This window comes from Halichoerus grypus, chromosome 5, assembly GCF_964656455.1.
Source record: "Halichoerus grypus chromosome 5, mHalGry1.hap1.1, whole genome shotgun sequence".
NCBI classification, from domain to species: Eukaryota; Metazoa; Chordata; class Mammalia; order Carnivora; family Phocidae; genus Halichoerus; species Halichoerus grypus.
Window position 1 is genome coordinate 7,867,650 of NC_135716.1, and position 24,769 is coordinate 7,892,418.

Here is a 24,769-nt window from a genome sequence, read left to right on the forward strand (position 1 = left end):
GCCTGTCTTCTGGGGGTGGGGCCTGTTGTGCTGTTACTCAGGTAACCCTGTTTGGGCAGAGTTGCCCTTGCCCCCCTGGCACGGGGGATTGGCTCAGTGGGAATCAGTTTTTTGGGGCTTTTGTTCCCTGGGGGCTTTCCCTGGAGGCTTTCCGCGTCTCTTCCGCGAGTCAGAGCAGAAGAGACCGTTTCCAACCCTCTGCCTCAGAGCAGAGAGATCGCAGTCTGTTCTTCAGTGAGCTCTCCAGGCCACACTGTCTCCGTTTCTGTCTGTGCTGCCATAAACTGCAGCGTCCTGGGTTGTGCACCCCTCCGCAGTGCTCCCAGTCCTGCCTCCAGGTCAGGGCACATCTCTGCCCTTTGTGCTTCTAAAATGGCCAGCCGCTCCCAGTTCGCACGTGCGACCCCGCCACTCCGGGTTTCCGCCCCGGGGGCTGCCCTAAAGTCTTTTCCCTGCCGCTACTGGTCTGCGAGTCTGTGCCCCGTCCCCAGTGCACGAGGCTGTCGCTCACCGGCGGTGTAGGATCCCCACGGCCAGGCTCCCTCCTGCTGCTGTTTATCCATCTGCCCAGGGAATCATGGCTCCCTGCTTTGTACCTCGAAACCAACTGCTCGCGATATTCTGTTTGTGGAGATCCGGATCTTCTTACATCTCAGGCTGATTTCGTGGGTGCTCAGAGTGGTCTGGTAGATATCCAGCTCAATTCCGGGGACCAGTTGAAATACGGTCCCCTACTCCTCTGCCATCTTTATTCCTACCTGGAGGCTGGCCTCGTTAAGAGGAATAGAATACTGTGGTGTATTTTAAAATGGTTCCTTTTCCCTTCTCCTTGCTGGAAGCGGAAGTGTGGGTTTTTCTCTGATACTCATGTCGGTACAAGGTTGAGCTCCTAGAGGCAAAACTCACAAAAGTTATCCACAGCAAGCTTCTGGCAGCTCGTTAGTTCCAGTCCTAGTTTCCCTGCTCTGGTCCTGGTTCACAGAGAGGTTTCTGCCTGTGAGTTTGTGCTCCAAGAAGTTGTGATTCTCTGCATTCTCTCCAGCTTGGGGGGCAGTGGTTTGCCCTGTGGCCTCATGTCTCTTATGGATTAAGAAGAGTTATTTTTTCAGTTTGTCCAACATTTCATTTGTTGTTAGGATGGACTTCCAAGCTTCTTATGTGCTGGACTGGAAATTGGAAGTCCACTTTATGTGTTTTTAATTTCCTTTTTCCTTCTAGCAAGGAGGCCGTTTTTATTGCCATTTTACATATGAAGAAACTAGGGCATTGACAGGTGAAGTTACTTGTCCAAAGTTCCCCCCTAATAAGTGGTGAAACCAGGATTTGAACATAAGGACTCGAAGCCCTGAGTCCATACTCCTAGTCACTGTTTTATAGGAGCAGGAACTCTGGAGTACAGAGGTCTGGTTTGGACACCCACCTCTACTCTCTGGGTGTGGTGTGAACCTTGGACAGCTTCTCAAATGCTGCATAGGGTGTGGTACGTAGAGCGCAGCACGCTGCATGAGTAAGTTCTTAAATGGTCACTGTTGTTGCTATCATTATTTATTGGTGTGAGCGTGTGAGTAGACTGCATTTTGGGGTGACTTACTCATTGACCATGACATGGGGAGCACTCGGTGCAAGACTGAGCTCCTCGTAGATGCTCAGTAAATGGTGGGAATTTGTGCGCCTGTATATCCAGGTCAGCAGGGACTGTTAACATCCTCCGGAACACACACTGCCCGAAACCTTTCCTTGCAGTCACGGGCCTGCGTTGCTTGTGGGCTCGTGCAATTTGTTAACATAGGTCACACTCCGCAGCTTGTTGTAGGTTTGTGGGTGTTTCTATGCTTGGTGAGCTTGCACTAATGCTGCCTCATTTGGTTGTCGTCCCTGTCGGGGACGGTAATGGTGGGCAGGAGCAAACTCGCACACAGAGCTCTGTGCTTTCTGCCCACCCCTCCCATCTGAAGCACCCATAGCGCAGGTGGAGGCCCGCTGCAGCCCTTCCCCTTCGTCTGCTCACCCCCTGAATTAGCCCCCAGGGCCCCCGACCCACCAAGTGGCATAAACAACGATGTTTATTGTCTCACAGTTCTGGAGGCCGGGATTCCAAGATGAAGGTGTCTGCACGGTTCCTTCCTCCTGAGGGCTGTGAGGGAGAGTCTGTTCTTCACCTCTCTCCTAGCTCCTGGTGTTTTGCCAGCAATCTCTGTTGTTCCTTGGCTTGCAGACTTGTCACCTGGATTTCTGCCTCCTTCTTCGCATGGCATCCCCTGTGTGCATGTCCATGTCCCAGTTTCCCTTTTTTTTTTTTTCTTTTACCAGGACACCAGTCATATTGGATTTGCCTCCCCCCCCCCCCCCCCGCCCGCCATGACTTCATCTTAAGTATTGCATCTGCAATGACCCTGTTTCCAAATAAGGTCTCATTCTAAAGTACTGGGGGTTAGGACTTCAATATGAATTTTGCATGGGACACAGTTTAACGCATAACACCCACCCTTGGGGGGAAAGCTGGCATGTGAAATAGTCCTACAGTGAGCTGAAGGAAAAGGTGAGCAAAAGCTATAGCTTGATCATTCACAAGAGCCTTCCCCGTGGTGAGAATGTAGCATGGCAGTTAGTTGGATCAATGAAGCGAGGAGCAGTGTGGAATGAACCCCTTACCTGTGGCCTCAGTGGGACGCGGGCCTTGGGGGTCATGGGAGCAGCCTGGGGTGGGCATCGCGGGTTCAGATACTGGCTCTTCTTCTCAGACTTGGGCTCATCACCCTTGGCCTTGTTTCTTCATCTGTAATGTGAACATCATAATGCCTGTCAATTGAAAGTGGTTGTGAGTCTCAGTAAAATAACTTCTGTGAAACCCCCACACACCACGCAGAGAGCACTGGAGGACATGATACGCGTTGGGTCATGGAGCAGCGCTGGTCTGCGTGGTAGACCTCAAGGCCGAGCCCTGCCCTCCGCTGGCCTGGCCACCTCCAGCGGACCGTCAGCTGTAAGCCCCATCCCTCCCTTCCGAAATGGAGCCGGTACCAGTCCCCAGCACTCCTGAGCTCTCCGGGCTGTGGGGCCAGGTGCAGGCGGCATGTCACGTGTTTGCAGAGGTGCACTGTGGAGGTGGTGGCGGTGGCCGCGGCGGTGGTGGTGGTGGTGGTGGTTTCTCCGTGGAGCCCTGGTTTAAATGAGACAACCCGTTGATTATGCTCTCTTTCTGTTAAGGACAAAAGGAGTTATTCTTGTCCAGTGTGTGAAAAGTCTTTTTCAGAAGACCGATTGATAAAGTCGCATATCAAGACCAACCATCCTGGTAAGGTTATGCATTTTGGAGAGGAGATTAATTTTATAGTGCTTATGTTTACTTTAAAACACAGCATTATGTATCAGCTGCACAAAATGGGAATAAAGGGGGATGAAAGGATGAGTGAATTCGAGGGACACGATTACATTTATTTAATGTTGGGGAGTTAATTCTTTCATTTTATCCTTTCATCTGGTCTTCTGTCTCCCCACACTCCCATCTCCCTCCTCCCTTTTAACGTTCACTTGGAATGCCTTTGGGTGGGTCACTCACAAGCAGGTCTGACCTTAGACACCACGCCCAGGGGGCCCATGAAGAGTTGGTTGCCCAGCATGGTGGTCTGTGAGTGGTGTGTGCTCCCAGGCTGAGGAGCCTTGCTGAGTTGGGAGTGACCGTCCCCTCGGGTCTCCCCACATTGGTCTCTTTGCCCACTCAGAGGTGTGAAGCATGAGCCACCTGGGCATTCATGCCTGTCACACCTCCGTTTCCCCCACCTGGGACACATTTCCTGTACTCTGCTAATTCCTGTTTATTCTCTGTGTTCTTCCTTGGAGTCCCATCCTTGGGGAGGATTTGGGGGCTCCCTGCCTGGGGAAGGGCCCCGCCCGTACCCCACCCATACCCTGCTCTCCCTGCACTGGCCTCTTGTGTTCAGGTCATTGGCACTTTCCTGTCCCCCTCTACCCCCTGCCCAGAGCCTTGGGGAAGGACTGCCATTGTTAAGGTCTAGCCTCAGGTCCCCAGCGTCACATTGGGCAGTCCCGAGAGCACTGTGTGTGGTATAAATGAGGAATGTGTAAGCAGTGCACCTTTCCCAGCGTCCATGTCCCTTTTGCGTCTGCTTTATTTTGTATCTGCTCCTGTGCTAGGGTACTGACTCGCTGATTATAAATGATACTGGAGAAAAGTAAAGAGATAACGGAGTTCACCAACACTCATGTTTTATCTGGGAACAGATGGAGCCTTAAGACCATCTGTGTGGGAGCATGCGGGTTATGGGATTCTCTCATGGCCTCCTTCTGCCGTGTCAACCTGGGTATGGTGTGAGCCGAGGGTGCTCGTTTAAACCGGCCACCCTTTCTCATGAACATATGTGAGGTGTGGTTTGTCTTTGGTCTAAACTTCAAATATATACTAAACGCAGGATAATATGAGGAACCCCCACGGGTCCGCAACAGCTCAGCTGCCACACTCCTGTGCATTTTGTCAGACTGTGCATTGTTTCGTGTATTGACTCTCCAGACTCTTTGTTCTAGAATATCTTAAAGTAGGTCCCGCACATATGTAATTTTCCCGTAAAAGAACTTTGGGATGCTGATTGTGGTGTTTTTGGAGCATAACCACTAGGTCACCCTTAAAACAGAATTAATGCTGATTCTTTATTACTGCCTAGTATTAGTTCATTTAAAATTTCCTCCGTCAACACAAAACTCTTTGAATCAAGACCCAGGCATTTTGCTTTTAGTTGTTACGTCACATGAGTTCCTTATATTCTGTGGTTCACCCCACCCCACTTTTGATCCCATGACATCAGTTTCTTGGAGGGACTGGTCGCTTTTCCTGTAGGTGATTTCATGTCCTGCATTTGTCTGACGGTGCTTCCTGGTCTTGTTCCTCCATCCCTCACATTTTATGCTCACGGATATTTAGATCTGAGCCTTGATTCAATTCTGGTTCAATTTTTAGGCAAAAGTCCTACTGCGTGACTGCGGGCGGGCACATCTCGATTGGCCACCTGAGCGCTGCTGGGACCGGCCAGGGCGTTGGGGCGCGGTCACGAGGTTCACGTACGTCTCGCGGGAGCCAATCGTCTTTGGCGTCTGATGATCCGCCTGCTTTTCTTCTAGAGGTGTCCATGAGCACTATTTCCGAGGTTCTCGGGAGGAGAGTTCAGTTGAAAGGTCTGATTGGGAAGCGAGCCATGAAGTGCCCGTACTGTGATTTCTATTTCATGAAGAACGGCTCCGACCTTCAGCGTCATATTTGGGCTCACGAAGGTGAGTATTCTTCTTTCAAGGTAGAGCCCCCTTTTAGTTTTGTGCTTCCACGCTTCATGTGGGCGTACTTTAGGAGGACGCCGTCTCGTTGTGTGCCTGGCAGTTAGGTGTCCTTCAGCTTCCTGAGAAATGTATCCATGAGCCAGCTAAGCTCGGTGATTTCAGTCCCTCCCTGTTCAGTTGCCATTGCAGTGACAGAGGTGTGCGGTTCAGAGCTTTCATTGGGATTGTAGTGAGCTAGATCCCCATGATGTCTGCGCTGGCCTGGTAGGCGCTCAGCAGGTGTTGGGGTTACAAGTGAACGAAGGCGAAGAGGACGGCAGAGAGGCCTCTGGTCCGGCATCATGGAGGAAGAATTCAGAAGGCGGGAGAGTTGCGTGGAGATGGAGCGGAGGGAGGAAGATAAGCTGTGCTTTAGGGGATGCTTGCCTGTGAAGGGAAGTGCGGGGAACACGCTCTGGGACTTCGGGTACTTGGAGGTCAGGTCGTTGGAGACAGCGGGCCACCAACTTTGCTTCCTGCTGTAAGGACACAGCGCTCCTGGGGATGAGGCTCAGAGCCAACACCCGGGGGAGCCCTTCTGGACATTTGCTGAGGTCCCGCCTGTGAGTTAGGGAGCTGGAGTGCTGCAGGCAGAGGGTTCCTGGAGAAAACGAAGCACGGAGTGTTTTCTGCAGGGAGGAGAGAAACACCTGTTCTCAGGCCTTGGGGAAAGCACCATCAGGAAGGGAGAGGTGAACAGTTCAGTAAATGGTGGAGTAGGGATCCAGACGAGGCAGAAGGAGCAGAGCTCAAAGCCAAGGTTGGGAGGCCCTGTTTGTTTACCCGGACACATGCACCTGCCCTCTGTGCCCTGGGCATACCCCGCAGCCTCGGTGAAGCCTCGATTTCCTTAGCTGCAAAGTCTTGGGTCCCGTAGACAAGGGCTGAAGATGCTGGGTGCGCAGGGTGTCAGGTCCTCCCGCGCTCAGTGTTGGGCGCGTCATCCCTCTCCCTGTGCACGTTGCACTGGGTGTCACGGCCTTACTGCTTTACATCTCCCTCAGGACGGTGGCTGCAGGGGCCGTGGCTTCTCAGCTTCAGAGCCCCCTCAGTGTGTGCTCCAGAGTAGGTCCTCAGGAGGTGTTTGTCGAGTGAAGGGGGAGCAGCCAGGACGCCCCACAGTCCAAGCCTTTAGCCCAACAATAGCTTGTGTCCTAAGGCTTTGCTCAGTTTATGAAAATGTGCTTTCCCGTCTGATCCTGGGGGCCTGATCCCATTGATTTCTGCACAGGCCCTTGTTTACTTTAATTTTGGTCAGCTTATCTCAGTTCAGTTGAATATAATGAACGTGTGCTGCAGAAACTGCTTGGGGGTCTGTGCCCGCGAGGAGTTCCCGGACCGTGAGGAGAGGCCGCTGCGGACGACTCACCATGCAGTATAGCAGTACGGCTAGCAGGGAGTTCAGGACTGGGACGCTGAGAGGGCACCGAGGGCACTGGCCTGGGCAAGCCAGAGAGAGCTGCACGGGGGAGGCCCTGGCAGAACCAGGAGGACAGGGCATGGCCGTCGGGAGGAACAGCATGGATGAGAGCATGGCAAGGCCCGTGTGCGGCGAGTCTAGGGGTAGGCACTGCTTTGTTCGACACGGATATGCACATATATCCTTCGGATGCACGCATATATGCACACCCATATAAATAGGTGGGTGTCTGTGTAATTTTATTTATTTATATATATATTCCCCCCCCTCCCCCATAGGTGTGAAACCCTTCAAATGTTCTTTGTGTGAGTATGCAACTCGCAGCAAGAGTAACCTCAAGGCTCATATGAATCGTCACAGCACTGAGAAAACCCACCTGTGTGACATGTGTGGCAAGAAATTCAAATCGAAAGGGACGTTGAAAAGTCACAAGCTCCTTCACACTGCTGACGGTAAGTAAATGACTCCATAGCATAGTGAGTTTTTTCCCCTCTTGAAAGTGGGGTGTGAAGCTGACATCCCAAGACCAGCAGAAACAGTAGATGTGTCTGCAGGCAAGAAAGACCTGGGTCTATTAGAATTTCGATTCTGAAAGAGAGCAGAAAGAACTCCCCTGCTTCCTCATTTGCCCCGTGCTCAGGACTGGAGCCCTGCCTGACCTCCCCCAGTGCTGGGTGGTGTGCATGCGTGCACATGCGTGTGTGCATGGGTGGGTGGGTGTGGAGGGGATGTGGCTTCAGGGAATAAGGCACCCTCAGGAGGCCTTGATCTGAAAGTTTCAATCCTCTTCAGCCCTCTGTCCTCACCTGAACCTGAGGACCTTGAGGGGCAGCCATGATCACACCTGACCCGATGTTTCCAAGTGGATGCTTATAATCCAAGCTACCTCAGGGGCTCAGTTTAAAATACAAACAGTACTTGGGCAAATTTGACCTTAATGAAGTACACTTAAGTGGATTTCTAATTTCATTCATTCTTAAGAACTATTGATCGAGTTCTTACTATGTCCCAGCCATGCCTGGGGTATAGGGTCAGTAAGGAGCAGTTTCTGCCACTAAGGAGTGGTGCGGAGGAAGAGAAGCATGCAGGCCACGCTAAAGGTGGGTGCTGTGATAGAAGAGGGCTCAGCAGCTTGAGGAGAAGGATGTGAATCGCTGAGGGCAGGAGAGGTGGTGGGCAATGGTCACAGTGGCCAATAAAGTCTCCCTGAGAGGGGTAGGATGGAGAGAAGGAAAGCAGAATAGTTTTGGGAAGACAGGCAGCTAGGTATCCAAGATCTGTAAAGAACTTCTCACTCGACACCCAAAAAACAAATAATCCAGTCAAGAAATGGGCAAAAGACATGAACAGACACTTCTCCAAAGAAGACATACAAATGACCAACAGACACATGAAAAAATGCTCCACATCACTAGTCATCAGGGAAATACAAATCAAAGCCACAGTGAGATACCACCTTACACCAGTCAGAATGGCTAAAAGTAATAAGACAGGGAGGAACAAATGTTGGAGAGGATGCAGAGAAAGGGGAACCCTCTTACACTGTTGGTGGGAATGCAAGCTGGTGCAGCCACTCTGGAAAGTAGTATGGAGGTTACTCAGGAAGTTAAAAATAGAGCTACCCTCTGATCCAGGAATTGCACTACTGGGTATTTACCCCAAAGATACAGATGTAGTGAAAAGAAGGGGCACATGCACCCCAATGTTCATACCAGCAATGTGCACAATAGCCAAACTGTGGAAGGAGCCGAGATGCCCTTCAACAGAGGAATGGATGAAGAAGATGTGGTCCATATATACAATGGAATATTATTACTTAGCCATCAGAAAGGATGAACACCCACCATTTGCATCGACATGGATGGGACTAGAGGGGGTTATGCTAAGTGAAATAAGTCAAGCAGAGAAAGACAATTATCATTTGATTTCACGCATATGTAGAATATAAGGAATAGCACAGAGGATCATAGGGGAAGGGAGGAAAAACTGAATGGGAAGAAATCAGAGAGGGAGCCAAACCATGAGAGACTCTTCACTATGGGAAACAGAGGGTTGTGGAAATGGAGGTGGGGGGATGGGGTAACTGGGTGATGGGCATTAAGGAGGGCACGTGATGTAATGAGCACTGGGTGTTATACACAACTAGGTAATCATTGAACACTACATCAAAAACTAATGATGTACTATATGTTGGCTAATTGAATTTAAATAAAAAAAAGGAAGACAGGCAGCTAAACCATAAAAGGCCTTAAGCATTTTTTATTTTCCTTTAAAAACCCCAGTTGTGGCAAGGTCTTGTCAGTATTCTATGTAATGAGACAATAAACCCATATTTATAAATATATTGGTATTTTAGCACAATTATATACAAAAATTGGAGTTCACCATAAAAATCAAGAGTGATTTCAACAGTTATTTTTGATTTTAGAACTTAGACGATGATATAGCCATTAGGTCATACCTTTATTTTAAGAATGTTTTAGGGAATCCATCCTGTTGTGTGTGCATCTGGGTGAGCTTGAGGGACTTACGGAGAGGCTGCATGCTTAGCCAGGCTTCGTTAGAACTAAAGATCCAGGGCTTGCCTAAGGCTGAACGAAGGCCAGAGCTATAACTATTCAGACCTAAGCAGTGTGCTGTAAATAAGAAAATCCATAAGCAAAATAATTAAAAATGCAGTGACAGTCAAGCAGTCTACCCTGAGTAATGAAAGCATTAAATCATGTAATTATTTATGAGTTCTGTTCCTCCACAAACAATAAGCCTTACTGATATTTCCTGACTTGGAAGCACGTGATTCACTGAAATCTCGAATAATACAGCGCCATTAATGAAAAGCAGCTGTCGTCAGCTCCAGGAGGTCTGGGGTGTCCACTGGGCTGTGGTGGTAGGGTCTGGGGGGGCACGCTTGGGGCCCGGCAGGGGCGCTGTGGCCTCATGCCTGGCTCAGGGGTCTGGGTCCTGGCCTGAAAGGATTCGAGGAGATGGGGTGTATGTCTAATCAGGGGCCCTGGACCGACCGCTGTTGGATGTGGAGGGGAGGGCCGGGGTCTGTAGTGACACACGCAGCCCTTCCCACCTGTCACTTGCTTCCCTGAGCCCTTCAGCAGGGAAGGGAACTTGGGTGGGCAACGATGGTGTGTCCTCAAAGCGGTAAGACAACCTTCCCAAAGAGGAAAGGCCTTGCAGGCATTATGAAATATTTTGTAACAAAACAGGAAATTTTTCTCTTATTTTTTTTTCCTCTTAATTTTTCTCTTAATTTTTTTTTTCTCTTAATTTTTTTTTTTCCCTGACATTTTTGGGAGTTTGAGGTATTTGTAAAGTCATGTCTTGTTTCCAGACATTCACCAGTCTGGGAAGAAAGGCATCACGTGTTAGGTGCAGTGAGAACAGCACCAGAATGGGGGGGCCTGCTACCTTTTGCGCCCCCTTTCTGCCCCACATGGGCCTGAGTTTGGTGGGGCAGGATAAGGACACGAGACCTTGACACCTCCTGGGTCTCTCTCAGCCCCATGCTCTTTGATAAGGGGCAGGGTAGCTTCACCAGGTAGTCCCTTCTTCCCCTCCTTCCTGGTAAGGACTTCCCGTGGTTTCATGTTTTCTCGAAGGCCAGCTCGATACGTGGTGTGCCCGATCACAGGCCGGGTGTCCCAGCTCCAGGGATGATCTGCTCTGCAGCTGTAACCAAACTCTCGGCCCTCCTTTTTCTTTTCAGTTTTAAAAAGCTTGAAAAAAAAGCTTAGTTCCATCTCCTACCCACTTTTTTGGTAGCAGTCGTATTTTATTTTGATAATTCTTAAAAGCTTTTTGTATGTATCTCAGTGGTTTGTCATATTATGCAAATATTTCCCTCTAACTTAATATTTGCTTTTTCATTTTATTTGCCACATCTTTTTATATGCAGAAGTGAAATAACCTTGCATATTTAAACTTATCAGTCTTATCCTTTGTTATTTTTTTTTTTCATGATTTCTCTGTGTTGAAAGGAACTTCCCTTATCTTAGGGGAAACTTCTTTTGTATTTTTTTCAGGTTTTACTTTTATGGTTTATAACATCTATTAAAATTAATATTCTTGAAATTTATTTTGGTATGTGGTATGTGGTAGGGATCTTTTTATTTTTTTAAACAATTTTCAATTGACTCAACATATTTATAGAGAAATCGGTCCTTTTCATTTTATTTTGGAATGCCAGTCTCTCAAGATGCTGGGCATGTTCTGAGATTTTGGTCTGTTCAGTAATATCTGTTCTAGTACATTGTTTTATTAGGTGTTATTTTTATAACTAATTTGATTATGCACACATATGTTATTCCTTTTTTATTTTTTATGGACATCTCTTAGTTTTCTCATTGAGTTATTATTCCTTTGGATAAACTTTGAGACTGTTTTGTCAAGTCAAAAAAAATATCTTCCCCTCCACCAGAGGAGGACACCATCTCCCACCCCAGGGATGCCCTTGTGAGCTGTGTGACATCACATGTGCCTCGAGTTCCTCAGGGAAAAGTGCTGGTACTGGGGGCTTGGTTGCCTTGATGAGGCTGTCAGCCTCTAATCATAGAATTAGCTCTTTATTTGGAAGCAAACATTGCTTTAAAACCTGCGTGGAATGACTTGGGTTTTAGTGGATCTGTTGTATCGGTAATGATTCCACAGCTTGTCCCACAGAGAAGCTGTGTGGGGTAGGCAGAGCTACGGAGGCCTGAGTTTGGAGTCTTGCTTGCCACTGCCTCGTAGGGTGGCCTTGGTCAGGTCACTTTTCTGAACCTCAGTTTCCTTATCAGTGAAACGGGGATCCGTATGGCCCTGGGCCTGACGACGGGCTGGAGGATCAAATGACAGAAGGTGCCCCCCGCTCACCTGGGCTCCACCTGCCCTTCTGGCTGCTCCTTCTTGGTCTCCTTTTCTGGGGCCGCCTTAGCTGTGACCTCCTGCTCTCGGAAGTCCACACACTTCACGCTCCTTCCCCGGGGCATCTCCCCGGTCTCCCCATGCTTACACACTAGTTACATGGAAGGCTTCGTAGTTTCTGCTCCAGCCCTGTCCTCTCCCCCAGGCTCCCCCAGCCCTGCGGGGACCACTGCCCGCTCAGCATCTGCTCCTGCACGGCTAGAAGGCGCCTCAGACTCAGCCCGGGCAACACTCAGCTCCTCGTCTGTCCCAGACCTGCGCCTCCTGCAGGCCAGGGGTCACCAAACTCCGGGAAAAACATAGTAAATATTTGAGATTCTGAGTGCCACATATGCTTCCTGCCATATCGTCTTCTTTTTGATTTGTTTTGTTTTCTTCCCACAAACCTTGAAAAATGTAAAAGCCATTCTGAACTCCCAGCTGTTACAGAAACAGGCTGGATTTGGCCCGGGGGGGCCACAGTTGGCTGGCCCCTCCCATACCCGTGTCTGTCAGTGGCCGCTCCTTGGCGGTCGCTTGGGTCAGAAACCTCAGGTCATTCTTGACTGTCTCGTTCACACCCTGCCCACAGCCGGTTAGCTCCTTCTGTGTGTTCTCCCTTAGTTTTCCCTCCCCAGCACCCTCGAGGGGTGGCGTTTGTCCACACTGCCGCCACCTCGTGCCTCCTTTCTTGCTGAGCCACCTGATGTGCTCCCTGCTTCTGGCCTTGCCCCCCCACCGTCAGCTCCCAGATGCGGCCAGAGCGACGGCCCGGCTGAGCCTCCCTCTCACCCCTCTGTCTCCCCGCTTCCCCCCGCTCTCCCCTGACTGTCCCCTCTCCAGATGCATCCATCTCATTCGTGTTCTCACATCTGCCAGGTCCATGCCCTTCTCTGACCCTAATGTGCATTATAATTTCCTTGTTCATGACTTTCCACTTGACTGTAAACTCTTCAAGCAGGGACTCTTGACCTACTACATTTGCTTTGTCTTGTATCCCTGGCGCCTAAAACAATGCCTGGCTTATAGTAGGTGCTCAATAAATGTTCATTGGTTGAATGAGTGAAAAAAATGTAAAGTGCCTTGCAGACAGCAGTTGGAATGTAGAAGCGCTCAAAAAATACCAATTGCTTTCCCCATCTCATCTCTCACATAGTTGTATTACATCAAGTGCTTGTGAATTGGATGTTTTAAAATACGGCAGAGGAACTTACTATTAAATGAATCGTCTTGCTCTCAACTAAGTAAAAGGGAACTGAGTACCCACTCCTTTTACCTGCTTGCAAATCCATTTTTTTCACATTCATGGGCTCTTTACTTTGCCTCAGAAGGGAGAGGTCAGGATGGGCGGAGGTTTCAGCTAAAAAGGCTTGCCAGTCAATATGTACAAAGAGAGCCATTGACCTGTAAAGGGCCTGATTAAAACCCTTTGCATGTGTGCCAACAGTATGAAAGAATTTCATGCAAAAGTCATGCTGTAGCGCATTTTTCCCTTTTTGATTTTAAAGAGGGCCTCCGCACGTGTGGTGTAGAGGCTTTCCCGGGATTCCGCCGCCCCCAGCACATGGGGCAGGTGAAATGGTGCAGTGCCTTTCTGTTCTGTAATCCGATGAGAATCCCCTAGTCCTGAAATAAAACGCTCTTTGAAGCTCGATGCTAATTCCTTTGGGTCCCCCTTTGCCCCATCCAACCTTCCCTCATACACTTGAGTTAAGAAGTTTTCTGGTAAAATTTAAAAGAGGAATTCTCCGAGCTTCAAGCACTCTTGCGTGCATCATAATTAGACAAGTGGAGAGTCGAGTGTGGGACTTAGGTCTGAGTGGAGGAAGTACCATTTTCCCCCACACTCCTTCAATTTGTAATAAGAGATCCCATGGCTACACATGGAAGTATTCTAGATGTAAGTGTGGAGTTATTTTTCTCCTTCCCCTACAAGCAGAGTCCTTGTAGGATAAAGTAGCCCCTTTACTTCTAAAAACATGTACTCTAAACAATGGAAAATGGTATCCAAGCAACCAGCTGGTTGATCCTTCCAAGTTCATGTACTAGGCTTCAGTGAGACTGGTCTCTGCACAGCATCCTCATCCCTCTTACCCTTTGTCCAGCTCACCCTGGAGTCAAAGTGAAGGGACAGGGGTGGGCATGGACATGGTGGGTTTCTATTGGCTTACCTTTACCAGCAGGTGTCTGGGTGATGGGCAGCAGAGGGCGGGCTGATGTCCATGTCACTTTATGGGCGCACCCTGTCTGGGTCCACCTGAAGCTCTTCTCAGGTTTTTATAAACCATAAGAATAGCAGCCCATGGGATAAAATGAACCATGCAGCTTCCTGAACAGTTAGCTTAGACTGCTGTACAGATCTGACTGTTGAGGAAAGTTGGTGACCTAAAACCTCACCAGGGTAGAGGGGTCTCAGCAGCAGGTTGCAGATGCCTGGCCCAGCGTCTGTAACCTCAATCCAGGTGGGGTGCATGCCCTTTCCTGTTCTTTTCTCTGGCTTTTGGCCTCTGTTTCTTCCCATGCCTGATGCATTCCTCCTTGTATCAAAACTGGTGTGCTCATTACAGAGAACCATCAGTCTCTTAAGTCTGCCGTTGCCTGAAGTTCAGCCCTTAAAGCACAGAGGCTTCTTCAACTGTATTTTTACTGCCGTAGCTATTTCTGTCCTGATTTGCCATTGTACAAATCCCCGCAGATGTGAGAGCTGTGGAGATGGGCTCCGCCAACCGCCGGCTGCAACACGTGTTACGCTTCCTTTGGGGAGCTTTTCTTACCTTCAGCAGCACACCCCGGTGTGTCCGGCCACGTGGAGAGGCAGCAGGGCAGACCCAGATTGGAACTACTTCCTGCCTATGTGACCTTGAACCCGTGCTTCACCATCCCTGTTCGTTTCCCATGGCCGCTGTAACAAACGACCACACGTTTACTGGCTTAAATCAACACAGATTTATGTTGTGACAGCTCTGAAGATCAGAAATCCAAAATCAGGTTGTCAGCATGACTGCATTCCTCCTGGAGGCTCTAGGGGAGGATCTGTTTCTAGCCTTTCTAGCTTCTAGAGTCTGCCCGTATCCTTTGGCTCATGAACCCTTGCCTCCATGTTCAAAGGCAGCAGCAAGGCCCTTCTAACCTGGCTGTGCCTCTGCTTCCATGATCACGTCTCCTCTGACCCTGACCCTCCTGTCTGTCTCCATAAGGACCCTTATGATTTCACCAAGCCCACCTGGGTAATAGAGGATAATCTATCTCAAGATCCTTAACCTGGTCACATCTGCAAAATCCCTTTTGCCACGGAAGGTAATAGGCTCTGGGGATTGGGACCTGGATATCTCTGGGGGGAGGGCATTACCTACCACAGTGGGGTTGTGGGAAGATTACTTGGGTTCATATTAAGTGAGAGGTGCCTGTTCCCTCTGTGGTCAGTGTTCTCATATTTTCAGCAACTGTGGACGCAGCGTAAGGATGGATCTGCATCGTCTGTGTCATTTAGGAAAGATCCCATGTCTCTTCTCTCAGATATTCTCTCATTAGGAAGACACAGTGCAAGAGTTAATATTTAAAGAATATCAGTGTTGAAAAAGGTAAAGTCATTGTTCTGATAAATTTACTTATGCAAATATCACCTTTTGCAGTTAAGGCTGGATCAACAGTCATAATAAGATATTTTCACCTTAATGCCTCTAGATATTAGTACTAGTAATAGTTCTGATTTATGCAAATTTCTTTAAGTATTTTAGTGCTCCTTCGAGTTTGAGGTACATAGGAAATTTGATTTGGCAGGAGTGATTTAATTTAACAGGTTTTCAAACAAGGTGCCTTAAGTCAGAAGGAATGGTCCCTCACTGTCTTTCTTTGTGTGCTGATGGACTCCAAGTGCCAGAAGACAAAGGGCATGGTTTTATTTCACCGGATGGTTTGAGATTTTTCTACCATTCCACCTCTCCCTAGTTTTATATAGAACTCTATTTAAAGTAAGCAGCTGGAACCTTCCTCAGGGAAGCTCATCAAGCAGATAAGGGTGTAGTGAGACACAAAAGAAGCTGACAGGTGCTGTGCATTTTCTTTTTTTTTTTTTAAATATGTTTTTCTAGTTTTATTGAGATGTAATTGACATAACATTGTATTAGTTGAAGGTGTACAACATAGTGATTTGGTAGAGTGTATGTATTGTGAAATGATCAACACAGATTAGTTAACCTCCATCACATCACATTTTGGTTATGATTAAGTGTTTTTTAATTTTATTGAATATATTTGACATATAACATTGTGTAAATTTAAGGTGTACAGTATGTTGGTTTGCTACATGTTTATATTATATTGCCATTGTAGCAATATTTATCACATTGCATTATAGTACAATATTGTTATCCATTTTATTGTACATTAGCTCACTATGGCTTATTTACTACTCGTTGCAAGTTTGAGCCCTTCAACAACATCAGTTTTTATCCCCCCCATCCCCTAGTAACCACCGTTTTACTGTTTTTGTCAAGTTTGACATTTTTCCATTCCACAGAGAAGTAAAGACAGTACTTGCTTTCTTTATCTGACCTACCTCACTTAGCATAATGCCCTCAAGGTCCATTTATGTTGATGCAAATGGCAAGATAGCCTCCTTTCTCGGGGCTGAATAATATTCCGCTGGTTTATATATGCCACTTCTTCATTATCCATTCATCCGTTGATAGCATTGGCTAGTTTCCATGTCTTGACTATTGTGACTAATGCCGTAATGAACTTGGGAGTGCAGGTAGCTCTTCGAAATCCTGTTCCTTTGGGTATACCCAGTAGTGGAATTGCTAGGTAGTAAATAGTGGATGGTATGGGAGATCTATTTTTAATTTTTTGAGGAACCTCCGTATTGTTTTGCATCGTGGTTGCACCATTTTACATTCCCACCAGCAGAGCACCAGGGCATGTCCTCACTAGGATACCATGCGTTTTCTAAGGGCTGGTCACCAGGCTGGGGGCTACATGTATCCTGGAGGGAGCCCCCCCAACAGCTGCTGGCAGGTGTGGGGTAAATGCTGTTCCCCTCTACTTGGGATAGCCTCCTGCTGGGGCACAGCGTACACAGCAAGACAGCTGCTCGTTGGCTCTCCTGCCCTCCTCCTTGCACATTCATCCTTCCCTCCAAAGTAGAAAGAACTTCAAAAGGAAGGGCAGTCTTACATCCCTTGGGGTTGGGGGCACCTCTCTCTTCATTCGACTCAAGGCAGAGTCACAAGGACTTCTGTGCCTTCCTTCCCACTGCCTCCCTCCCTCCAAATCCTGCCCCCTCTATCCTAACATGGCAGGCTGAGTGAGACCTGAGTAAAGGGCACATCTCGGGATTGCTGGACACCAGACCCAGGGCTTTCCTTTCCTGTCTGGTGCTACTTGTGTTCAGGCAATGTCCTGTCACCAGGGCCAGCCAGTGCTCCATAGGTCAGAGGTCAGCTTTGGTCCATCAGCCAGTGAGCCGTGGAGCGTGGGCTGGAGAGCTCATGTTACCAGAGAAGCAGACTCCTGCCAAGGAGAACTGGAAGACGGAGGGATGGACAGACGTGGAGAGGACCTTCCCCCCACCACCCATCTTTGAAGGGGGGCTGTACAAGATCACACCTTTTGAGGGAACTGGGAGCTGGTGGTAAAATGTGGTGCTTCCAGAACGAGCCGCAGTGTCTGCGGTGCAAAATCTGCAGCCAGCCTGGCTCTCAGAAGGATGCCGAACTGAGAGTCACAGGGGCAGCTGATGCTGATGGTATCTTTTTCCTTCCCACCTGCAGCTTTAGCCAAGGAATCCCCAGGCTGTGCGGCGACCCTCAGACTTCCTCTTTGAACCGCCTGACACATCTTTTCTTTCTTGAACTCGTTCGGCGCCACTTCCTGAGCCCCTTCTGGGGAAGGTAGCCTGTTTTGTTCTCATGGTGGTGTTTTTTTTTTTCCCTTATTTTTTTTTTAAAATTAAAGTATCGTACACGTGCAGAAATACACAGCCGACTGGGTTGTCACAAAGGCAGCTCACCCACGTCGCTACATCCCAGGATAAGACACAGGACGCTGCCATCCCTTCTGAAGTCCGCCTCACCCTCCCCACCAGCCGCCCCTTTGCTCCTCAGGGTCGCAGCTGCCCGGACCTGTAGCACTGTAACTTGATCTTGCCTGTCTTTGAACTTCATTTAAACCAATTCATATAATACGTGCTCTTTTGTGTCTGGCTTCTTCCCTTTAACATTATTTGTGAGGTTCATCTAGGTGGTTATGATTCTGACCTTTAACGTCTGGGCCTCTGGGTCAAATAAGAGTATCCTGTGTGACGGAGATCCTACATGCTGTGGCTCGTGGCCGGGAAGACTGTCCCTGCAGTTCACCTTCTTCACTATGGCAGTGTTTTTGTAGTCAGCTCGGAAGGCTTTCCTCAAGAGTGTTTCTCCAGAAAGTGGTAGGACTCTGCTCTCTTTTGTCCCCCTCGCTGACAGGACTTGGCTCAGAATGACTTCTGACTGTTGGCAAAAGGTAAATCATGCCCCAGAAGATAAGAGATGACCACCTCTGAGATTACTCACCAAGTTAGGCCACTCTCCTGTCTTCGTGAAGAAGATGGGCACAGATGCCTGCTCAGAGGGAGCACTGCAAATCAATGTACAGCCAGGCAAGGCTGGGGCAACACTTTAAAAGGCCGTGAACTCTCTCCAATGTCAAATTCAGGAACCACTGATACCATTTTATAGCTCCATGTTTAAAGATCTGTCTTGTTAATTGTATTTCATAGGAGATGGGCTGAAACATCCCAGCTTTGCAGAGATGGATGCTAATTTATCCAAAATGCTATTGTGTTGCACAGAAAACGTTAAAACAAGAGTCACAAAGATCTAATCCCTTCCTAGAAGTGTGCCCACAATTCTGTCACCTAACATAAATTATCCTTTTAAAAATTCTTTTTCGGGGTGCCTGGGTGGCTCAGTCCATGAAGCGTCTGACTCTTGATCTCAGCTCAGGTCTTGAACTCAGGGTCATGAGTTCAAGCCCTGTATTGGGCTCCATGCTGGGCATGGAGCCTACTTAAAAAAAAAAAAAAAATCTTTTCAATCGTTATTCATGTTCATCTGGAGTGATTCCATAGTTGTAGTTAAAGCATAGATGTCATTCTTCTAGCCTTAAAATTAATGATTGTAATTGTTGTTTGTTGCTGCAGAGTCCATGAATATTACATTTAGGGGCTGTGTAACGTCTCACTAAGGTGGTGGGCGATCCACGAGCTGCATAACCAGTCCCTTATTTTTGGACAGTGTATTATTTTCTGCTTTCTCCTCATTAAAACTAACTCGCAAGGAGCCCTTTCTTGCATATGAATTTCTCCTTCCTTTGAATTAATGCCTTAGGACACATTTCCGGGAGCAGGATGGCTATTTTGCCTCGGTGGTTTTAATCACGGGTTACACAGCTAACTTGCTGCTTTCAAAAAATTGAGCCAGAAATACGGAAGCGTTCCAGCTTTGCTCTTTCACGTTTGGTGCCTCATATTATTAGAAATGGTCAGTTTCTTGGTTTAATGTGTGTCAGATCTTACCATGTTACTGTCATTCTTAGTTATTTGATAACTTACAATTGAACAGGTAAATTGAGGGTTAAATGGATGGACTGAGTTAATCTGCATAAAGCATTTATAACATTGGCTGGTTCATAGTGCTGTATGTAAGTGTTTGCTATCAGTGGACTTCTTGTGATGAATGAAATTAATTAATCCTCTCTTGAATTGTTTAAATCCTGTTTTTATAATCTATATTATACATATAAATGATATAAATAATAATTTATGCTTTCTGGGGTCTTGGTGTCTTCTGCTCATGTGCTCACTGATTCATTCAACAGCTGTTTGTTAGGACTCTTTCGGTTGCACTTGACAGAAACTCATTTGAGGTTGCTGGAGCAGAAAAGGGGCCTTTCTTATAATGGTACCATGGGAGCTTCCAGAGACTCGAGGACTGTGTGTGTGTGTGTGTTTGGTTACTTCTTCCTCTTCATGTGGCTTGGTCTTCCTCGTCCTCCCATCTTAGCTTGACTATCACTTCCTCACAGGGGCCTGTTTTCGTTCCATTTCCTCCTGTGGCGGCTGTTGGGAGAGAGGGAGTGTGGCTGGGCAGTCACCCTGTCGGGCTCTCCTATAACTCACCGCTAGCCCTGCAGCCAGTATGCGCTCCCTGCTAGACACGGGGACACGGGATGAGAGGTGTGCCGTCCCTGTCCCCAAAGTACCCACAGCCCAGCGAAGGTGCCAGACCCACCAGCCAGAGACGAACTGATGAGTCCCTTGGATACAACAGGGGACCATGCAAGAACAACAGAACAAAACCCGAAAGCTCCCACTGTCATGAAGCTAAATGATAAGATAAATCAATAAAATATGTGGCATAGTACAATTGAGGTATGAAAATATTTCATATTGAGAACCTTGAAATAGGAAAACGAAAATATGAATATGAGACAATTCAGTTTCAACACGAAAATGTTACAAGATGAGGAGTTCCGAAAATGAATCCCTAAAAGTGACTATAGTTATAAATGGGATGGTGGTGGGGGGATCTGGGAAGGGTGTCCCAGGCCCTGGGAATGGTAGGTACAGAGGTCTGGGGGTGGGGGATGTGCTCTGTCCTTGGAGTGGAGTGCGGGGGGCCGGGGTGTTGTTCCTGAGCTTAGAGAAGTAACAGCCCACCTTCGGGGGTCTTGCCAGCCATTGCAAGGGGTCACAGTGTGCTCCGGTGGAGAGAAGCCAGAGAGGTTGCTGGGGGCAAGGTGAGGAAGGCCTTTCGTAGACTCTTTGATACTATAATTACTTGTACTTTATCAGTTTTCCCTGTTCTGTTTGTATTTTTTCTGGTTAAGGTATATTATCTTAGGCTGGCTTAATTAGCCCCATCCCTGAATTGTCCCAGAGAATGCCAGGGAGGTCAAAGAGATAGGACTGGAGGGGCACCGCCACAGCTGTCCCGAGTGACCGTGGCGCGGAAGGGCCCCCTCCCGGGTCACCTGCGTGTGCCCTCAGCCTCATCCCTTCAGGGCTACTTTTCAGGTGCTTGCCGCCCACTGTCTGAGTCCATCCTTGGAGCATGCAGGGGTGACCTCCGCATGCTTTTAATGAAGCCTCTAAGTTGCAGAGAAGAGCGAGCCCAGGGTCACACAGAGTGAGCTGGACCGAGCCAGAAAGAACGCACTTCTGCTGCCATTGGCTCTTTTGGGTGCCCCCGTCTAATGGGCCCCCATCCTGTGCGATGGCCTTTATGGTTCAGATACATCCACTGCTGTTACACATTCTCTGTTCCCTTTGGGGAACTGGTGTCCTACCCTTACTAGCTGAAGGATTGTTACGTGGCTCTGAACAGGGACTTGGGGTCCAATTCCAGGGGCTGCCACTGACCACTTCATAACCCGCCAGTTGCTCATATTCTTGATCCTAGTTCCTCATCTGTAAGGGGTTAGCAGTGCGTGCCTCCCCGGGCTTGGGGGTGTGTGGGCTGTGGTGTGATCCAGATACAGACATTGGATGTGCATTGGCCAGCACTTGGAGGTCACTGTAGCCTCGGGTAAATGCTATGTTTTCTGTCCACTCTCCCTGCAGTTCTCAGGAGTGTCTTGATAGAAATCAGCTGATAGTCTCAAAGCATTGCTCTTCATGATGAGTCATGGTTCTCCATTGCATTATTTTAATTAGGCAGCTAAAGATTATGTCAAGTGCTCTCCCAGGCCTGTTTGATGGGGGCTGTCAGGTTGCTGAAACATTTGTAGTATTTATTGCAGGGACTCTGAGGCTTTTGCCAGGGAAGGGGGGGGTGCTTTTAGGAACTATGTTCTTTTTTTGTCTCTCGCAGAGCCCTGGGAGTAAATCCATAAAAGGCTGACTCTTGATCTCAACTGAGGTGATTCTGTTTATCCATTTCAGAGTAACTTTTTAGCACTTCATCTTTTACTCATTGAGCGATGCGTATTGGTAATGAGTAAAAATTGGTAATGAGTAAAAATATTTATCAGTTTGGAGAGTGGCTCTATCAGCCTTCCTGCCCCTACTAAGGCAGTGGGGAACCCAGCACCATTTTGCTCAGGCTGCCTGGCACAGTGAGGATGCATTTGTGTGAGTCGGAATCAGTGGAGAAGTGTGGGGGGCTGAGGTTATCTTCAAGACATGTAGAAATGTGCGGCCCTGTGTTTGAAAAAAGATGATACTATATTTAAGAACAAATATTCCTTGGTTTCTAATTATGACGTGTCTGCCTTACACCTGAAAAAGTTTTCCCCATGCTTCGGACTTGCAGAATTAGTAGAATCTAGAATTTGGGGTTTGTTCATCTACAATGATAGTGTAATTGTATTAATATATTTATACTATTATTTCCCTTTTGCTGTTACTGTTGAAAGTGTTATTCACGTAAGATATGCAGAATTTCCTCTGTTCCTTTCCCAGTTCAGTTCAGTAAAATGCACAGGATACTTTCGGTGTGAGCCATGCACTCAGGTGCTAGGGGTGTAGGGATGAATAGGACATGGTCCCTGTGGGCAGCCAGGGCAGCACCAGGCTTGTGGGCAGGCAGTGCGAGGCTGCAGAGTCAGGCACGGACAGAAGCATGTGGAGAGGGTCTGTGGGAGCCGCGGAGGGCTCACTCTTAGCCCAATTGCCAGAGATGTCGTTCAACTTGAGTTGTGAGTTACAGTGAAGACTGGCCATATGCCGAGAGGCAGTGCACCCCAGGCTTGGCAGATGTTAGCAGGGGCTTGGCAGAATGCTGTCAGACCTGAAAGACTTCTGTGTTACAGAGCCCGACATACAGAGGGAAAGGCAAACTGGAAGTCAGAGAAGGGTCAAGTGCGGGGAGTTAGTTCGGTTCTGCAAGGCCTCTGTATCACGCTCTGGAACTTTTCAACTTTGTTCTGCAGCTGGAGTCCTTGGTGGTGTGCAGAAAGAGCTGTGGGAGAGTTTATGTGTCAGGTCATCTGGATAGAGGATGGGGCATTCGCATGGATGGATGGATGATGGACAGAGGGAGGGAGACAGGAAGGGAGACAGAGTGGGCAGGTGAGCGGATGGATGGTTAGTTGATGGGGGATAGATGGATGGATGGATGAATGGCAGATGGATGGGAGGGTTACCTGAAGGCAAGGAAGCCAGGTTACAGGTTTTTGTTCTTGTCCAGGAAAGAAATGAGGAGGACTTAAACAAGTATGGAGGTATTGAAACAGAGAAATAGAGAAATATTTAGGAGGTAAAACTGAGATGAGTGCAGTTGGGGTCATGGAGATACTGAGGAAGGCTGCCAAGTCTCTGACTTCATGATTGGGTGGGCAAAGAACTGGGAAGGCTGGAGGTGGGACCCATTTGATGGGGAAGATAATAAGTCCAAATTAGTACATTTGGGTCAGCTAGGCAGAAGCCCAGCAGATGGTTGGATACTCAGATCTTGAGATCAGGGAACGGTAGAGGATGTAGAAGTAAGGGTGGGAAGGTATAGATTTTGGCGTTAGAGGTTTACAGAAGTCCACAGGTGAAGATTATATGCACGGTTGCTTCTAGAAGGAGAAGAATGGGAGCATGGGCCACAGCATTGTGGAATGCCGGTGTATGAAAGGTGTGGACGAGAGAGAAAGCCTCATGGACTCTGAGGATACTGGCCTATTAGCTGAGCAATGTGCAGCAGAGTCCAGCAAAACACAGACTAAGATCCGCCACCGGCTTGGCCCCATGGAGTTCATTGGTTCCCTTGGTGAGAATGGGTTTCCAGTGACAGGTGCCATCAGCCGGTGTTCATTGGGTTTGAGAGTTCATAGGAAGGGAGGCTGTAGGTTGACGAGGGAGACGACTCTCTCACCCAGCTTGTCTGTGAAGGAAAGATGTGCCAGGCCCCTGGGAGGAGCCAGTGTTTCTGTGGTACCATGTGCAGTGGCTGTGCCCTTGGCTCCCCGAGAGGCCCGCACCCTTGGAAGCTGCTTGGGGACCAGTTGACCGCTGGCAGAAGTCGGTTATATTTCTATTCGGTTGCACAATGGTATTACTGCATTCGCGGTTTCACTTGTGCTCACCGGGGGGTAGAACATGTAGCGCGCCGGTACATCCATTAATTTGTTTTAACAAATAAATGATGGGCCTGTTCATCCCGTTAACGAATGTTTGCATGTTGCTAACGCATTCATCCTCTCCAAGCGCAGTGCTTTCCATTCCTGTGCAGTGCCTTTCCGGCAGCCCCCCTCGCATCTGGCTTTCACACTCCTGCCAGGGTTAGGCGTTCCCAGCACAGATCCTGCCGCCTCGCTGAGTGGCCTTCTGCCTTCTCCTGGCCCTTGGGACCACAAGGTGCTCTTGGTGACATGCTCTGGCAGTGTCTCGAGGGCCAATGCCTGCCCTCTGTAGACCTCATGCTTTGGGTCCCAGAAGGAAGCCCCAGCTGCTCCGGTCTTCGGAGCACCTGAGGTCCCCACTCCGTGCTCCCCGCCCCTGGGCTCCCCCTCTGTGCTCCTCTTCCGTCCAGTCAGCTGGCCACACCCTGACTTTCTTTAGGAGCCCGCTCAAGTGTTGTTGCTCCTGGGGCCTCCCCAGGCTGTTCTCCTCCTTCCATGGCGAGCCCCCTTCCGTTGCCACCTGTGGTCAACAGGTATCTGGGCGTGGACAGGCTGTTCCCCCAGAGATGCTGGACTCCCACGTGGCAAGGGCATCGTCGTGCACCTGTCTCTCTGCCTGGCCCTGCATTCAACTGCGGGAGCTGTTAGCCTGATGACGCTCACCTTCTCCTCCCTTCTTTCCAGGGAAGCAGTTTAAGTGCACGGTGTGTGACTATACGGCGGCCCAGAAGCCCCAGCTGCTGCGGCACATGGAGCAGCACGCCTCGTTCAAGGTGAGAGGACCCGGCACGTGGCGGGCAGGTGCACGCCGGAAGTGCATTGCTTGTCAGAATGAAGGTGTCATTATTTTGGGGTGTTCCCTTCCCTTCCAGGCCCCCTTGGCTAGGATGCATGGAGTCCGAGGTGTAGCTCACCTTGTGGCGTGCGCTCTCCTGCCAGAAGGGTGGGATTTCTCTATCCTTCGGAAGCCAGGTCCAGGGACCATGCGTAACTAGAGAAAAGGCATGCTCTTACTCTAAAAACCTGGAGGGATGTAGAGGAGAG

At 48.7% G+C, this 24,769-nt stretch overlaps 1 protein-coding gene across 7 annotated transcripts in view; it reads left to right on the forward strand.

Annotated features, from left to right (window-relative positions):
• ZFAT (zinc finger and AT-hook domain containing) overlaps window positions 1-24,769 on the forward strand; it is a 199,637-nt gene that overhangs the window by 100,098 nt on the left and 74,770 nt on the right. For all 7 annotated transcript variants that reach the window (XR_013447667.1, XM_036086345.2, XM_078071973.1 and 4 more), the window contains 4 exons: window positions 3,208-3,295; window positions 5,134-5,283; window positions 7,024-7,197; window positions 24,410-24,498. Coding sequence is in view for 6 of the 7 variants with exons in the window: in XM_036086345.2 (XP_035942238.1) it covers window positions 3,208-3,295; window positions 5,134-5,283; window positions 7,024-7,197; window positions 24,410-24,498 (501 nt within the window). In the remaining variant the exon portion in view is untranslated. The remainder of the gene's footprint in view (window positions 1-3,207; window positions 3,296-5,133; window positions 5,284-7,023; window positions 7,198-24,409; window positions 24,499-24,769) is intronic.